The sequence below is a fragment of the Musca domestica genome, unplaced genomic scaffold, assembly GCF_030504385.1.
Source record: "Musca domestica strain aabys unplaced genomic scaffold, Musca_domestica.polishedcontigs.V.1.1 50, whole genome shotgun sequence".
NCBI classification, from domain to species: Eukaryota; Metazoa; Arthropoda; class Insecta; order Diptera; family Muscidae; genus Musca; species Musca domestica.
The window spans coordinates 4,717,026-4,731,612 of record NW_026712347.1 but is presented as its reverse complement, the minus strand read 5'-3'; the positions used below and the strand labels follow the sequence as shown (position 1 = coordinate 4,731,612).

At 36.2% G+C, this 14,587-nt stretch overlaps 1 protein-coding gene across 1 annotated transcript; it reads left to right on the top strand.

The window, feature by feature from the left end:
* The first annotated feature begins 2,821 nt into the window (after positions 1 to 2,821).
* LOC101889809 (tetraspanin-11) lies at positions 2,822 to 12,759 on the top strand. Its single transcript, XM_005182104.3, has 2 exons — positions 2,822 to 3,422; positions 11,492 to 12,759. The coding sequence occupies exons 1-2, from the start codon at positions 3,366 to 3,368 to the stop codon at positions 12,518 to 12,520; spliced, it is 1,086 nt and encodes a 361-aa protein (XP_005182161.1). The 5' UTR covers positions 2,822 to 3,365; the 3' UTR covers positions 12,521 to 12,759.
* The last annotated feature ends 1,828 nt before the right edge of the window (positions 12,760 to 14,587 follow it).

Genomic DNA, 14,587 nt, shown 5'->3' with positions numbered 1-14,587 from the left:
ATTTGGTACAAATGTAACAATTTTCAAAAAAATAAAATCCGTTAAAAATTCTGTTAAAATCTTAAAAATACCGAATGTAGCCGTATATTAGGGTCTATACGACGACGTGGACCTGCATAGGCAACTTTTGTCACAAGCTATTACAATATTCAAATGCGAAACTTGAAAAAAATCTGTTTATAATGTAGCTAAAATCATCAAAATACCGAATATAGGGAGGTACCATGGGGGTTATAAAACGTGGACCTGCACAGACAATTTTCTGTCATAGGCTGTAGTATCCAGTACGAACTTCAAATACCAAATTTGATATAATTTCGGTAAATAATGTCGCTAAAATCATCAAAATACCTAACATCGGGGGTTCCGTTATATGGGGGCTATACGAAGACGTGGACCTGCACAGACAATTTTCTCTCATAGGCTGTAGTATCCATTACGAACTTCAGACGTGAAATTTGAAACAATCTCGGTAAATAATGTCGCTAAAATCATCAAAATACCGAACATCGGGGGTTCCGTTATATGGGGGCTATACGAAGACGAGGACCTGCACAGACAATTTTTTGTCATAGGCTGTAGCATCCATTACGAACTTCAAATACAAAATTTTAAATAATTTCGGTAAATAATGTCGCTAAAATCATCAAAATACCGAATATCAGGGGGTACCGTTATATAGGGGCTATACAAAGACGTGGACCTACATGGCCCATTTTCTGATTTATGCTGTAGTATCTATTACGAACTTCAAATACCAAATTTGAAACAAATCTTGTAAATAATGTCGCCAAAATCATCAAAATACCGAATATAGGGAGGTACCGTTATGTGGGGGCTATACGAAGACATGGATCTACATGGCCCATTTTCAATACCAAAAGTCCTACAGACATAATACACATTTGAGTAAAATTTTATTAACCTACATCATTTCGTTCAGAAGCTAGAGTGATTTCCACAGACGGATAGACGGAGGTGTTACAAACGGAATGACAATCTTAATATACCCTCCATACTATGGTGGAGGGTAAAAATTGAGAGTCTATAAAATGCAGAGAAAGGAGAGCATCATTAAAACAAATGTAAACAAAACCAGTAAGGAAAAATGGGGCGGGGCCGGCTATATGATACCCTACATCACTATGTATGTTTAGTAGAGCTCCCGAAAAAAAATATTTCAAGTAGACCTATCAACATTTGGCTTTGGAGCAGTTATAGTTTGCTGTAGAGTGCATGATATCACTTAGAGAAGGATTATATTGAAAAAATATGTATCGGAGCCGAGTTGCACACAATGGAAACGTACGTCCTGAAACTTACACCATTTGGACTGATAGTAGCCATTATTTGCACAATAAACCTGAAATCGGTTGAAGATATACATGGAACCTATATCCAAATCTGAACCGATCTTGATAAAATTTGGCAGAAGTATTTCCGAGCTCTATAAGATATCTGGTACCAAATATCATTCTTGTAAAGTGCATTTTACGAATTTGAGGGACCTAAACACCAAATCGGATGAAAAATATATTTGAGAGCTATAGCTTTATCCAAAACGATTTCCTCCGAATTCCATGTACACCTAAGTCTGTTTTTACACGGTCTTTTTGTACACGGTTTTGATATAACACGGTTTGAAAATTGAATATTTTTAATTTATTTACACGATTTTATTCCATTTAGCACGATTTGAAATTTTATGTACTTAAATTTTTTGTCAAATTTAATTTTTGCGAAGTATGTTCATATCACAAAAAAGTATTTATGAAAGAAAAAAGTCTGAAACCATCGATAGTATCGATAATTTGCGAACACTAGCTTAAATAATTAAGTGAATTCCCCTTTAGCGCGTACAAACAATTTTTACTGGTCAAAGCAAATGTGAATAGCACTATGTGCATACAATACAATTTACTGGTCAGAGCAATTGAAACGTGTTAATATTTTGTGAACTGTTAATGCAATAAGACGTTTTTGGTAAAGAAAAAAATAAAAATTCTTGTTTTTCACTAATTTTAATAGGTTTTAGAGATTAGGAACAAATCACCCATTTTTGTATAAGATCAATGTCTTTTTTACACGGTTTTTTTTTACACGGCTTCTTCTGGAACCAATCTACCGTGTAAAAACAGACTTAGGTGTACTTGTTTCTAGACTAAAATCGGTCGGATGTGTCAAAATTCAGTTAATTTGGGTTGATATTAGCCATTTGGCGTACAATTAACCCGAACGAAAATATATATGGGACCTACATCTAATTTGAGCCGATTCTCAGCACATTCAATAGGGTTCGTCTTTGGACCAATCAAATATTGTTCGGAATATTTCATCTCAATCGGATAATAAATACGGCCTACATTTTGTTCACAAACACGCATGGGCAGACGGATTGACATGCATAAATCAGAAAGTGATTCTACGAAGATCCTCAAAAGTAATTATGGGTCTATCTCGTTTCCTTCTCCACCCTTAACACTATGAGGTGTAGGGTATTAAAATTCAGACTTTCCTTCCCTGAACATAATGATTGTAAACTAAATTGAGAATTTATAAAATGTAGAGAAACGAGAGCATCATTAAAACAAATGTAAACAAAACAAGAGACGACTTTTGAATATCATTTAACGGCTCCACTCCAGAGCAAAGGTGAGAGCCCTCTGCTGTAGTGTGTGGTCTCTCGCGGTTGCAATGGATCAATGATAATGACGCCAACGAAGCCGGCGTCGACGTAAACCATAACCATTGAACTACACCACCGACGTCATGTTGCCACAAAATGTGGCCGCCGCTGCTGCTCATTTAGTTGTAAAAAAGCTAAGCTACGGTTCAGATCGTATGTGGTGTAACGGCGGATCGGTTGGTTTCAAACAATAAAATATGGGCGCATGACTATGCAGTGAAATACTAGTACTAGTGATAAAATAGTCAAGCACTTGGTGATCGTTTTCAGATAAATTAAGGCATTGTTTGGCTGTTTGTTTGATTACAAAAGAATAAGAAATATAACAACAACAACAACAAAAACGTTCTCAAATATGGATAATGAGAATGGCCTATGAATAAGAAAACAAAAACGAAATAGCGTGTGAATATTAAAAAAGAACTTTTGAATTATTACAAATCTAATCGAAAAACGGAACTACCATCATATTTCGAGGAAATCTGGGGAAAAATGTGATTTGTTTGGAAAATGAATTAAAATATTCAAAGTCCGATTTGAATTTAAAATTTTAACAATTTTTGGTCCACAATCCATACATCTTCTATCCACACCAAAGCCATTCGACCTGTCCATTGTAGTCCAATTCAGTGCATTTTGGATTATTAGCTTGTGTTTATGCTCCACATCTTCCGGCACAATGGGTCGCTTTTGCAATCATAAACTTTTGCTCAATTGCTGTAATTTTTTATTTTTAGTAAGTATTAATACCCGAATCCCCATACGTCATTACGAAGACCTAATTACATATATACGGAATCTATTTAGTAGCTATTTAAAATGTTGTAATTTATTTTTTTTTTTTCATAATAGCAATTATGGGGAAACTATTCTATGTGGGTGAAGTACACACAAGGTTCTTCCATTTCCAACTGACTAGCTGATAAACCACAAAGTTTATTTTGAATTTGATTTACTCAAAACAATCCCCGTTTCTTCGTAGGCTGTGGTTTTGGCCAGACCGTTATAGTTCCCAGTTTACCAAGGGCTTCTTCGTTCTCTTCGCACGCAGTTTGTTCGAGTGATAATGATTTTCGAATTAATTAACATTGACTCATTGAATGGTGACTCTTTCTTTGCAATTGAATTGTCATTTATGGTAGCGCGTTCCAACAAAAAATGTATGTTTGTAGAACCGAATCGTACGGTCTGTCTTCCGTATATGGTCTAATACGCAATTGAAAAACAACATTGACATTGTGTCCAAAGCATTATGTTTGCTAGTATGTCATGTTGAAGCTTCGGTTGAGTCTTTTGACCCCCTCCCCCCACGCCAACACACACACGTCAAGTGTAAGTGGCGTAAAATTCGGCCAAGTGGAAAGTTAATCGTTTCTTATATCCTCTGCTAACAGGGTGAACCGAAATAATAATAACATTATCTATATTAATAAAAGAGTGAAGTAATTGATTGACTGACGGCTGAAGCTGGAATCTTGAAATTTTGGTTGAGAGTCGCTCTTGGGTCTGATAAGGCTGGGTTTTTGGAAATTCGTACTGGAACGGCACGAAAAGTTTTAAAAGGTACTAAATGTGGTACCCGTTGTATTTGAGAAAAAAGTAGAGCTATAACTCTTCAATTTAGAAAGAGGGTCACTGATGTAGTCTATGATAGATGTGCCAGAGGGTTTTTAGAAATTCGCACTATAAGTGAACGAAAAGTACAAAAATGTACCACATTTGGTATCATGTGAACGGTTAGAGCTAAAAGCTTAAAACTTGGAATGGTAATCAAGGTTGAGTTAATCATTTCTTATATCCTCTGATAATAGGATGAACCGAAACATTAAAAATCTTGAAATTTTGGTTGAGGGTCACTCTTGGCCGGAAGGGTCAGATACGGCTGCAATTTTGGAAATTTGTTCTTGAACGGTACGAAAAGTATTAAAAGGTACTAAATATGGTTACCGTTGTATTTGAGAAAGCAGTAGAGCTAGAACTCTTTAATTTGGAATGAGGGTCTCTAATGGAGTGTATGTTTGATGTACCCAAGTGTTTTTAGATATTCGCACTATAAGTGTACAAAAATGTACTTCATTTAGTGTCATTTCTCATCATGTGAACGGTTAGACCTAAAAACTTGAAATTTGGAACGGTAATCAAGGTTGAGAAGCAGAGTCGATGTAAAGAGGTACTCATGTATACGAAAAGTTCTAAACGGTACCAAATTTAGTACAATTTGAATTTTAAAGAACGGATGGAATCCTGATGTTTGAAATTAACAATACTGGCGGAGTGTAGGATTGGGATATGGAGGAAATTTTCAAAATGTATACTTATGTACACGAAAAGTACTAAATGCTACTAAAATTTATTGAAATTTCGATTTGGGAGGAGCAGGTACGCTGTAATTTGATATTATGATTACTATTGGGGTAGTGAATTGAGTATGTGTACTCAATGGTACTAAAATTGGTACAACTTGTACTTGGACGAACCGATACGGGCGGAATCCTAAAATTTGAATTTGATATTACTGTGGGAATGCAGTAATCTTTGGACTAAATTTGATACAATTTGGATTTGTGTTAACCGATAGAGCTGGAATCCTGAAAAGTAATTGATTGACTGACGGCTGAATTAAGATTACTGTCGGAGTATTGAATTGGGTTATGTAGGAACTTTTCGAAATTCGTACTTATGTGTACTAAATGGTACGATAATTTGTACAATTTGGATTTGGGCGAACCGATTGGAAATTCGTACTTATATGCACTAAATGGTACTATATTCGTTACAATTTGGCATTGGGTAAATTGTACGAAAAGTACTGAATGGTACTAAATTTTGTATTGGGTGAAGGGAAAGAGATAAATTTCAGAAGTTTGATATTTAGACTACTGGTGGTATTTGTGTTTGAGATTTGGCGGTGGCTTGGATATTCGTCCTAAATTTGTATGAAAAATACTGAATTGTACTAAATTTGGTATTCGGTGAAGGGATAGTGCTGAAATGCCGAAATTTGATATTCAGGCCTCTGTTGGTTTACATATGGGGACTTTGAAATAATTTTGATCAGAAAAATTAGATGGATTATGCAATGGTTTTACCAATATCCTGCTCGGTAAACTTCAAAATTAAGGATTTTGAAGACTTTTTATTGTAAAACTTAAACATTTTCCTATTATTCTTTCCGATCTGATCTGTGATCTGTTAGAAAATGTGAATTAAATCGTTAAAATACTGAATATCCAAAGTTATATCGGTGCTATAGTAAAAAGTGGGCATATACAGACAATATTCTACCGTCAAACTCGTTATACCAAGTTTGGTACAATTCCGTGGACAAAATGTGGCTAAAATACCGAATATCGGGAGATACGTCCCCACAAATGGTGAACATTTTCATAGAAAATAATTTACATCATAGAAAGAAAGGGGATCGTTCGATTTTGTGCAAACTTTGCAAATTGCAATATTTTAGTCAGTTCTAGATCGGGTGCGAAAAAGAATAATATCGGCCCACGTCATCAAGTTCCTTCCTCACAAAGGGTAGAAATTTGGAATAATTATAACATCCAATTATCTTAAACTTTTACACTTCCCAATATTTCTAAAAAAACAAGATCTGGTGCGAAGATGGAATATATAGGACCGCTGCTTCTGGTACCTTCCCCACAACGGGCCAACATGTTAAATAACCCAAGCTCTCATAAAATTCAAAATAAGCATCCGATTCATTCTAAAATTTACACATCTACAAAAACAAGATCCGATATGAAGATGGAATATTTAGGTTCACTCTTTCTGGTACCTTCCCTACAAAGGATCAACATTTTTATACCCTACACCGCATAGTGGTAAGAGTATTATGTCTTTGTGCATTTATTTGTAACATGGAGAAGGAAGCGAGATAGACCCACAGTTACTTTTGAGGATCTTCATAGAATCACTTTCTGACTCGTTTATGCATGTCAGTCCGTCTGTCCTTCAGTCCATGTATTTTTGTGAACAAAATTTAGGTCACATTTTTTACCCGATTGAGCTGAAATTTTCCAAACAATATTTTTTTGATCCAAGGTCGAACCCTATTGAAATTGGTGATAATCGGATCAGATTTAGATAGAGCTCCCATATATACCTTCAAGCGATTTCGGGTTAATTGTCCACCAAATGGCCAATATCAGTCCAAAAGTCCAGAATTTTGGTACATGCCACCGAATTAAGTCTAGAAGCAAGAACATTTAATTTGGTGAAAATCGGTTCAGATATAGCTATAGCTCCCATATATATGTTTCATCCGATTTGGTGTTTAAGTCCCTGACATTCGTAATTTGCATTCGACAACAATGATATTTGGTACCAGAAATCTTATAGAGCTCGGAAATACCTTTGTAAAATTTTATCGAGATCGGGTAAGATTTGGATATAGCTCCCATATATATCCTTAATCCGATTTCAGGTTTATTGTGCAAATAATGGTTAATATCAGCCAAAATGGAGTTAACTTCGGGACGAAATTTCCATTTTGTGGAACTCGGCTCCGATATACTTTTTTTAATATAATCCTTCTCGAAGTGATATCATGCATTCTATAGCAATGTTATTTGGTAAACAAGATAAACATATCTCCGTCAAATCTAGTGACAATTAATTCAGAATTAGATATGCCTCCCATATATTAGTTCGCTCTGAAACCAAACAATAACTGCTCTAAAGCCAAATGTTGATAGGTGGTATAGTCGGCCCCGCCCGACTTTTGACTTTTCCTTACTGGGCGCCGAGCGCCTAAAAGTATGCTATAAAACTATAAATTAATTTACTATTTGACATAAGCCTGAAACATAATGCGTTAACTAGCCTTTGGGAGCATTTACCCCATTTAGTATTTATTGGCATTTAAATCTTTACCACCTGTAGCAGGTATTGAAAAAAAAACAATTTTTTTGATTCAAACTACATTTGAGTATCTTGTTACTCGTTGGAGATATTGTAGATTCATAGCATAATTTAAAAAAAACTTGATGAAACGTATTTATACCGCCCAAAAATTTCCATCAGCAATTTTCCTCACTCACACACACACACATATGGGTGTATATAAACATACAAATTTGCATGCATTACATGCTCAAGGCGTTAAATCTATTTTGAAAAACCATTTGTTAAAAATCTTCAAAAATAATGACGACTTAATGATTCACGAAAGCCAGACTCTCGGGCGGGCATGCGAACAGTTTGGATATTGTGTGGATGTGGGTACATATGTGTGTAACTTTTGTTTATTTTTCTATAGAAAGTGAAACGATTATTCATTTTAGATAGACATACTTATGAATATCTCCCCCTCCATATAATGGTTACGAATATTATAACTATAAACAATAACAAAAAAAAAACGTATAAAACTACAACAAAAAATCGTGTTATCCATCAGTCAAAAACAAAAAAACAACAAAAACTTCTAAATTACAGGCGATCGTTTGCTCTTTGTGGCTTTACATTGAGGACTGAGGATGATGGTGGTTGGGTGTTGTTGTTATTGTTCGTTGATTCATAATTTGGAATTTAACAAAACAGAAAAAGTGAAGAAGACAACACAACAAAAAAAAAAAAAATGAAAACAATCATCGAAGCATAACTAAATTAATTTGGTATTGCATCAGGATGGTTGTTGTTGTTATTTTCCCGTTATTTTCAATATTATTAGCGAACATTTTAAAAAATATTGAACTTTTAACGACCAATTTTGATACTCTTCAACAAAGTGGACATGTTTGGGAAATATCGATATTATGTTAGGTTGAACCGACTTTTTCACACACACCACCGTCATTGTTGGATTTTGAATAGTTACCAGTTGGATAAATTTTGCACTAGTTCACGCTAATATGGAACTCACCTAAAAATATGCAATATAAATGTTAAAGATAAAGATAAAACTGTAAGGAAAGTCTAAAGTAGGGTTGGCCGACTATATGATACCCTAAACCACTTTGCATATTTAGCAGAGCTCCCGTAACAAAAGAATTTATCTGAAGTAGATCATACCACATATCAACATTTGGCTTGAGAACAGTTATAATTTGGTTTCAGATGGAACTAATATATAGAAAGCATATAAAATTCTGAATCGATTTTCAATAAAATTTGACGGAGACATTTTGTATCGGAGGCGAGTTCCAAAAAATGGAAACATACTTCCCGAAATTCACACTATTTGGCCTGATATTAGCCAAATTATGGCACTATAAACTTGAAATCGGATTAAAGATATATGGGAACTTTATCCAAATCTTAGCCGTTCTCGATAAAATTGGGTTTGGTTGAGCTCTATAAGATATATACCAAATCGGATGAAACATATATATGAGAGGTATGGCTATATATCTGAAAATTTGAATCTCTTGTTTCTGGGATGAATTCAGTCAAAATTGCTAAGATTCAATTTATTTGGACTTATATTGGCTATTTGGTCCACAATTAACCCGAAATCGGTTGAAGATATACAGGGTGAGATAAAAAAACTGCAACAAAGTCAAATGGCATAATTTTTACATTTTTTTTAATTTTATTGAATGAAAGCAAAAAATGTCGGAAATAGCATCAAATTTTAGAATAAGTATAGATTTGTTCGAATTGATCACCTTCGGCGCGAATTATGGCCTTCAAACGGCCAATGAAACCACGTCACATGCTGCCCGAATGTTGCTCTGTGGTATTTTGGCCCATTCCCGGCAAAGCGCTTGCTTGAGGTGATCGACACTTTGTTATTTTTAGTGCCAACCTTGCTTTCCAAAATACTCTAAACACAATAGTCCAACGGATTGGTATCCGGAGATTTTGGTGGCCATTGTCCACTGGATATGAAGCGAGGAACCTCATTTTGTAACCATCCTTGGGTGGCGCGTGCTGAGTGCAATGGTGGTGAGTGTAATGGTGCTGAGTCCTGTTGGAATGTCCAAGGTCTGCGACCAAAATGTTTGCGTGCCCAAGGCTTTAATACCCCCTCCAGAATATTTTCGCGATAATATTCGGCATTTATTCTGATGCCATGGTCGATTAATACGAGCGGAGAGCGACCATCGGCTGTTATGGCGGCCCACACCATCACCATGTCCGGCGCTTGAATTCTGCAGCCAACCGAAGGTACAAATTTTCAGCTGACCTCTTTGGCAAGTAAACACTATCATTTTGTTTGTTTACAAACTGCTGGGCAACGAATATTTTCTCAGCGGAGACAGCCAAATTCGGCAGTTCACCACTTTCGGCCAAGCGAAGCAACTCTTTAGCTCTTTTGAGTCTATTTTCTTTCTGTTGCGGTGTAAGTTCTTGCACTTTTTGGAATTTCAATGGCTTTACCCTGAGCTCATTTTTCAATATTTGTCGAATGGAATATTGCGATATGTTCAGCTCACGAGCCATTTTTCGGCCACTACGACGCGGGTTTCGATCTTTACTTTTCGAACCATTTCTGCTGATGTTTCTGTTTTATTCCGCCCACTTACTTGACATCGGGCTACGCTACCAGTATCACGGTAACGGGCAATGGTACGAGACACAAAAGATTTATTCACATTTAAATGCTGGAGTGCTCTAACGATAGCCACTTGTGGTTTTCCAGCCAAATATAAAGAAATCACACTATCACGCTTGAATTCCATCACGAATAACTTTTTTTCTGAAAAATTCCTTACCAAAATGCTTTTTTACGCTTGTAAACAATATATTGAGCTGTCAGTGGAATAATTTTAACAGCTGCCGGACGAGTGGCTTAGAAATGGCAGCAGTCTGAAGTTGGTTGCAGTTTTTTCATATCACCCTGTATATGGGAGCTATTGCTATATCTGAACGGATTTACACCAAATTTGAAGTACTGGTTTTTAGGATTAATTCAGTTGTAATGTCCAAGATTCAGTTTATTTGGGCTGATATTAGCCATTATTTGCACATTAAACCTGGAATCGGATTAAGGATATATATGGGAGCTGTATCCAAATCTTACCCGATCTCGATAACATTTAGCAAAGGTATTTCCGAGCTCTATAAGATATCTGGTACCAAATATCATTCTTGTGGAGTGCATATTACGAATGTGAGGACTTAAACACCAAATCGGATGAAACATATGCATGGGAGCTGTAGCTATATCAGAACCGATTTTTATCAAATTTGACAAATCAAATTTGTTTCTAGGATGAATTCGGTCGGATGTGCCAAAATTCAGGTCGTTTGGGCTTATATTTGCCATTTGGTGCACAATTAACCCGAAATCGGTTGAAGATATATCTGGGAGCTATATCTAAATATGATCCGATTCTCACAAATTTCAATAGGATTCGTCCTTGCGCCAAAAAAATATTGTTTGGAAAATTTCATCTCAATCGGATAATAAATGCGACCTGTATTTTGTTCACAAGAATACGTGGACAGACGGACTGGCATGCATAAATCGACTCAAAAAGTGATTCTATGAAGATCATCAAAAGTAACTATTGGTCTACCTCGCTTCCTATTCCATGTTACAACCAAATGCACAAAGACATGAAGGGTATAAAAAAGTGGGAGAAGGAGAACTTGCCACCTATATTAAGGTCACTTTGGAATACAAATATTTGAAATATTTCGGGAAGGCATCTGTCGAGGAATGAAAAAATAGCATTCTGTTGTCTCTTTGTTTAAGTAAATAAAAGTAAAATTACTTTGTGACGCCTGAAAGTATGCTTCAAATTATACCAATTAAGAAACAAACCACTTTCATTTCAATCAATAGAATAACGTCTGAACAATTGCAATAAATTTTAATTATTTCCCTTTTCATTACAGATATGTGGCACAATCCTTATCGTTTCGGGTTTCTATCTATTTACGGATACAAAAAGAATACTCCTTTCCCGGCTGTTGGCTGCTACAAGTGAACGACTCAATGACTTGCCTGAGCCCCTCTTCTATTACATATCTGTGGGACTGGCAATGGCCGGCCTAATTGCAGTGCTTGCAGCAATGATGGGTTTCTGGGCATCCTGTTTGAATACCTATTGCTGTCTGAGTTTTTACTTCCTGACCGTTGTGGTACTACTTTTAGCCGAATCCGTTGTGTGCTTGGCCATAACATTATGGCCTCACTGTCTGGGCATTAATTTGGATGAAACGAAAATGACCAAAGCTTTGCAGGCAAATTATGGAGTTCCTGGACGAGAACAATTCACCGTTGCCATGGATTTGGCTCAGGCCAAATTTGGCTGTTGTGGAATGATAAGTGACAGTGATTATGAGATATCTTTGTGGAGGCTACAGCCGTATGGGCAACGTGATTGGGTGGTGCCACTTACCTGTTGCATTCTGGATAATCCGGGAGATAAGAAAAGTCATTTGGATCCCAAACCGGCTAATGAGACTCAGTGTCAATCGTTCGAAAAGAAAGACTACACACAATATCGTTTTACATTGCCCTGCCTTAGCTACTTAGATAACTGGTATCGTCAACAGTATGTCATCTTTTTGGCGGCAAGTCTCATTATAGCCGTGGTGGAATTTTGTGTTCTGCTCAGCATCACGCTGGCCTGTACGAGAATCTCAACGAAAAAGGTTCAAGTTCAAAGTTTTATGGAACTTCGACCACGTGTAAAAAGGCGACAATCTATTGTGGAGAATGTCTATGAACCCGAAGTTGAGTTGAGAATGGCCGAGGAGCCACGTGGTGCTATTATACATGGGGTGCCCAGTGATATTTCGGAAGACTTCAAAGAGGTCTATATTCAACCGCGTGATTTGTACAAGAATCGTTATAATACCACATTCAAACCGATTTCCAGTGATTATAGTGTTCCAACAACACGAAGTTATTTAGTTTAGTTATTATTGTAGCATCCAGATTATAGGAGTAATAAAAGTAAATCATAGTATTAAGTTTTGTAATTATTGAACTGATTTGCTCATTTGAAATTATAAATTATTGTGCATTTTTTTATAGACATAAATAAGTAGATATGTATGTAAGTAGTTTTGTATGTGGTTGATCTATCCGTATCAAATATTTTTGTATCAATGTTGAAAATAAAACGAAACCAAAGAATATTATTCGAAACTGGTGAGATGTTAAAGTGTTTTATTCCGTTCGAATTTTGTAGTATCCTAGGGACTATTTGACGTGAAATCTGAAGGATTTAAAATAATTTAGTTTCAAAAATTCCTATGGGACTTCGAATTGAATCTATTCCGTGAAAGTATTTTTAAGGGTGTAAGTACATAAGAAGCTTAAAGTCATGGCTAGGAATATTTTGTGGCATTTCATAAAGGGATTATAGAGCGGCACTAAAATCCTGCCGTCGTTTTCCATTATAATTTGACGTTAATATGCCTGCCATGACTTCAAGCTTTTTATGTACTTGCTCCTTAAAGTCTAGTTTATTCACAGTATTGGAGTAAAATGTAAGGTGACTTTTTCACACATATTCAGCATTTTTATAACACACGTAATTGAGCCAGAAGAAATTTTAATAATTTTAATAAAATTATAATTAAAAAAAAATTTAATAAAATAATTTGTCATGCGCCTTTAATTTTTATTTACACCTAATCACGGATAATCGACAGTTCAACCTCTCATTGTTTCGAAACTAATATGATGTTCCCTAAAAGAAATGAAAAAGGTATAACTTCATTGAAATTAATAAAATTCCTGGTAAAAATCGATTTACTTCAAACATTCTCAAAAAATTACGAATTAATTACGGCTATTAAACAAATGTTACTCATATTTAACAGCATTCTTCGAGTAGGGTATTATCCGTCTGCATGGAAAGAAAAGTAATAATTCCGAAACCTGGAAAAGATTAATCGAAGGTTAAATCTTTTACACCCATCAGTCTTCTATCTACAGGGTGAGATGAAAAAACTGGAACCAACTTCAGACTGCTGTCATTTCTAGGCCACTCGTCCGACAGCTGTTAGAAATATTTCAGTGAGAGCTCATTATATTGTTTACAAGCGTACAAAAGCATTTTGGTGAGAATTTTCCAGATTGTGTGTGATTTCTTTATATTTGGCTGGAAACCCCCAAGTGGCTATCGTTAGCATTTAAATGTGAATAAATCTTTTGTGCCCGTTACCGTGATACTGGTAGCGTAGCCCGATGTCAAGTAAGTGGGCGGAATAAAACAGCAACATCAGCAGAAATGGTTCGAAAAGTAAAGATCGAAACCCGCGTCGTAGTGGCCAAAAAATGGCTCGTGAGCTGAACATATCGCAATTTTCTATTCGGCAAATATTGAAAAATGAGCTCGGAGTGAAGCCATTGAAATTCCAAAAAGCGCAAGAACTTACACCGCAACAGAAAGAAAGTAGACTTAAAAGAGCTTCGCATAGCCGAAAGTGGTGAACTGCCGAATCTGGGTTTTTCCGATGAGAAAACATTCGATGTCCAGCAGTTTGTAAAGAAACAAAATGATCGTTTTTACTTGCCAAAGAGGTCAGCTGAAAATGTGCACCTTCGGTTGGCCACCAGAACTCAAGCGCCGGCCATGGTGATGGTGTGAGCCGCCGATGGTGGCCGATGGTCCATCCATCCATCGCACTCAGCACGCACCACACAAGAATGGTTACAAAATGAGGTTCCTCGCTTCATTTTCAGCACATAATGGCCACCAAAATCTCCGGACACCAATACGTTGGACTATTGTGTCTGGAGTATTTTCGAAAGCAAGGTTGGCACTAAAAATACCAAAGTGTCGATCACCTCAAGCAAGCGCTTCGCCGGGATTTGGCTAAAATACCGTAGAGCAACATACGGGCAACGTGTGACGGTTTCATTGGCCGTATCAAGGTCATAATTCGTGCCAAAGTTGACCAATTCGAACAAATCTAAACTTATTCTAAAATTTGTTGCTATTTCCGACATTTTTCGCTTTCATTCAATAAGAT